The sequence below is a fragment of the Cicer arietinum genome, chromosome 5 (genome assembly GCF_000331145.2).
Source record: "Cicer arietinum cultivar CDC Frontier isolate Library 1 chromosome 5, Cicar.CDCFrontier_v2.0, whole genome shotgun sequence".
NCBI lineage: Eukaryota > Viridiplantae > Streptophyta > Magnoliopsida > Fabales > Fabaceae > Cicer > Cicer arietinum.
The window spans coordinates 26,249,521-26,253,871 of NC_021164.2; the positions used below are offsets into that span (position 1 = coordinate 26,249,521).

At 31.6% G+C, this 4,351-nt stretch overlaps 1 protein-coding gene across 1 annotated transcript; it reads right to left on the reverse strand.

Annotated features, from left to right (window-relative positions):
* Positions 1 to 1,296: 1,296 nt before the first annotated feature.
* Positions 1,297 to 1,914, reverse strand: LOC140920403 (uncharacterized). Its single transcript, XM_073368676.1, has one exon. It carries the CDS (start codon positions 1,912 to 1,914, stop codon positions 1,297 to 1,299), a length of 618 nt encoding a protein of 205 aa, XP_073224777.1.
* Positions 1,915 to 4,351: the final 2,437 nt, after the last annotated feature.

The window sequence follows — 4,351 nt, forward strand, 5'->3', positions numbered from 1 at the left end:
TTCCCTATATTTTGATAACATCACTCTCCACTTAATGGGCTTGTGCAATTGATTAGCCAATTGTCTATTTGGGCCTAGATTCTCATTTGAGGTCCCAACAGACAAAGGTAAAATCAGATATTTGATAATTTCCACAGTTTGGATGATAACTTAATGGACACTAATCACTTCTATGATTCTTTTTTATATGTCCTATATTATGACACTAACTAGTAACAACTATGATAATGAACATGATTTTGGACGATTTTGTATCTTAGAAGCAAGAATAGTTTTATATTGATTTACTGATGAAACAACAGTTTAGCTATAGATAACTGGTCCTTATTGACTCCCATTCCTCTAGCCTTCCCAAATAAAATGTGAAAGTTATTTTTAAGGAACTTACAATCTTAGATTTCTAGCAAATCTAATAATACTTTTGGTATCCCTAGTTTCCCCAGAGTAAAAATTCAGAGAAAAGACGATGGAATAATGACACTAAAATATTGGCAGGAAGAGTGGAAAAGTAACAGCAATCAGGTTAAGCACTAAATTGCTGAGTCTAGCATAATGAACTAGTCTCCAACCAAGTTTCTAGTGTGCACTAAATTACTTATGAAAAGAAGATCAAAACAACTTATGATCATGAAGCAAGGTATTCTTACAAAACAACAAGATTGGGTCTGGTAGAATGAGCTAATCACCAACAACTGTCAAACACTCATGCACAATTCAAATCCTCACCAACTAAAAAACGAGTGCCTCCAAAAGGAGTTGACACACAAGTTCACCTAAAAACAATCTTACAACTTGCAAGCTCTTTCAAACTAGATATGTGTATAAATCCAGATAACTTTTTCCAAATGCCCATTAGGGCCTTTTTGCATTGGTTTATTTGAACTTATCTATTGACATAAACACTTGTGACACTATTTAAAAAAAACTTATGAAAACAGCTTATGACATGTTCATAAGCTATTTTCAACTCAAGTCCATAACTTCTCTATATTAGCTTATGAAACCAACTTATGGCTCATATGAAAAGAGTTTGACTTCATTTGAGTTTTTATTATAAAAATAATCTTATACATAAGCGTTCAATTATAGTGTTTATCCAAAAAGGACCCTAATCACTGAAACAAAGATGGAGAATGATTTTATATTTCAAAAATTTCACAATAAAATGGCTTTTCGTTTTATTTTCACATTTTCTTAAATTCACATTCCCACTAAATCAAACATATCAAGGCAACTATCTAACACAATTCAAAAGAGCAAATATACAAAAAGCTAATCGTAATCATAATTATAATCTTACTTGGCAATTTCAAAATTATCAGTGGCAAATTTCAATGCAGCGAACTTGACATAACCATAAGCATAACCATTCTCAAACCAACCAATATCAAATCTTCCACCAGCTTTATCAAATTTAGCATCCTTAAAATACCCATTCTCATACAAATACTTCAAAAACAACACCATATCAATCGAAAGCTCCTTAGCAACAAAATCTTCCTTCTTTTTCTTCTCCACCACCTTCTCCACACTTACTACACTATCAGGAACAGGTTGATTCGTAAACGCAGAATATAAACTCCTCCTCTCACCTTTATTCAAAACCGTAACCGCTTTTGTTTTCTTCTTGTATTTGGAGATTCTTACCTCTTCTGTTAACTGTTTCAGTTTGTTCTTCAATTCGATGTCGCCTTTGCCGTCTTCTTCAAAGGTTGTGGATTTACCTGACATTAGATCGCTGAAGAGAGTGCTGAGAGGTTTTTTGTTTTGTTTGGTTTTGGAATTTGGTGGTTGGGTTTGGGGTAAGGATGTGATGGGTCTGAGCGGGAAATTGAAGTTATGGGAATGAGGGGTTTTAGGGTTGATGAGTGAGTGGAAACGGTGTCGTGGAAGAAGTTTCCTGAGAAAAGCCATGGAAATGGAAAATGGAAGCAGTGAGCGATGGAGAGTGAGGTTTATCACTGCAGTGTAGAAACCCCATCGGGGAACGAAGTAGTGTATATGGGCCTCTCATTAGTGCGCCGGCCCATGTTACCCACGTGGGCTGGCCCATTTTATCCAACTAGGCTAAAACTCGGCAAAACATTGTCCAGTTTAATGTAGAGAATTATAGTCTCATTCTCTACATTTTTTAAAGCTCTTAAAATTTATCTTTTATTTCTGGATTTTAACTCTTTTAATCAATTTCGACTAGATTTGTCTTGGATTGAATTAATTTATAATTTTTTTAAAAAAATTTACACTTTGGAATTGTTTAATCTAAAAGCGTAAAATGTTAATTTAAATATATATTTTTTACATTTATGGAACCATTAAAAGGTATAAAAAATCACAAATAAAATATGAATTTAATATTTTCATCTTTTAAGTTGATCAATCTAGTCAAATCGCATCCAAATTGATATAAAATGGAAGTTTTTTAGAGTGTAAGAGGTTGGAAGGAGAAATCTCCTTTAATAAAAGTTTATAAACATTATTATATTAGTTGATGTGTTTAGTCTGACTAGTGTAAACTAATTATAATAGACAAGAAGAACTCTAATGATCCATACTAGGCCAAAATCAAATTTAATAAACAATTCAACATCCAATATCACAAACATTCCACTACAATTTGTCTCTCCAAAAACCTAACCCTAACAGGTAGGAAGTAATCAAGGCAAGAATCATGGAGCACTATCTCTGAAAGACGTTACGCTTTGAGCGCTCATAACGGTCATCTCCTCGGATCTGCTGCATGACCAACCCCTATATAAATAAAATTTCAGTCACATATTATGTACACGTTTTTAATCTTTATACCTCTCAAGTCAAATTGACTTGAGCATTGAAATATTTGCTGATACCAACTCTCCTTATTGTGCAGTTATGCATAATTCTCACTATTCCAACCATTATCCTCAGTCCTTCTTGGATCATATGGAATTTGGAATAAAAAATATCAACATTTAAATATTGTGAGAGACATATTTGGAGACATCTATATTCGATCAAGTAGTTGAACATATATTCTTCATTGTGTTATATCATTGATACCACATATAAAAGTTTAGGGAATTGTTTATTATAGATAGTTTAATTTCTGAGGTAATTGTGACCATTATATACCTTACTTTTATGAATATAATTGAAATTGTATGTTCATTTTCTATTAGTTTGTTATAAGTTTCACATTGATAAAAATGGTAGAGATAAATGCAAAAAATATGTTTTGAAAGATAGACAAAAATTGAAGTTAAATTTCTAATAAAATTTATTTATTCTATAAATGAGATGAAATATGATTAATCATTTGAAACTCTTCAAATAAATAAGTATGTATTGATAACACTACGCGAAAAATGGTATTTTACAGCGCTTTTTTTAAGCCATTTACAGTGCTTTTTCAAAAAATTAAGCGCTGTAGTATCCAGCGCTGTAAAAAGATACAACAGCGCTCTTTAAAATAAAAAAAGCGCTGTAAATCTCTTCTAAAAATGCGCTGCTTGTTGTATTAGTTTTACGGCGCTTTTTAAAAAAAGCGCTGTAATATGCATTCCTTTATTTCAATTAGATCTCTTTCTGGGATTATAACAACAATCTCCTTCATAAATCGTAATATACAGTATCCGCAGTCTATGTTGTTAGTTTGACGAGAGCACTATAAAATAAAACATATAAGTCAATAAATATTTGTGGATTGATTGTTAATGAAATTTTAAAGCCATACATTTCAAACCTTTATTAGAATCCATGTGATTTATTTGATTTTTGCTTCGACACTGTAGCACCCATTTGAGCTCGGAAAACTTGTAAAACACTATCAAATAAATGTGATTATTAGCATTAACAGACACATTATATATATATATATATATATATAATGTGTCTGTTAATGCTAATAATCACATTTATTTGATAGTGTTTTACAAGTTTTCCGAGCTCAAATGGGTGCTACAGTGTCGAAGCAAAAATCAAATAAATCACATGGATTCTAATAAAGGTTTGAAATGTATGGCTTTAAAATTTCATTAACAATCAATCCACAAATATTTATTGACTTATATGTTTTATTTTATAGTGCTCTCGTCAAACTAACAACATAGACTGCGTATACTGTATATTACGATTTATGAAGGAGATTGTTGTTATAATCCTAGAAAGAGATCTAATTGAAATAAAGGAATGCATATTACAACGCTTTTTTTAAAAAGCGCCGTAAAACTAATACAACAAGCAGCGCCTTTTTAGAAGAGATTTACAACGCTTTTTTTATTTTAAAGAGCGCTGTTGTATCTTTTTACAGCGCTGGATACTACAGCGCTTAATTTTTTGAAAAAGCGCTGTAAATGGCTTAAAAAAAGCGCTGTAA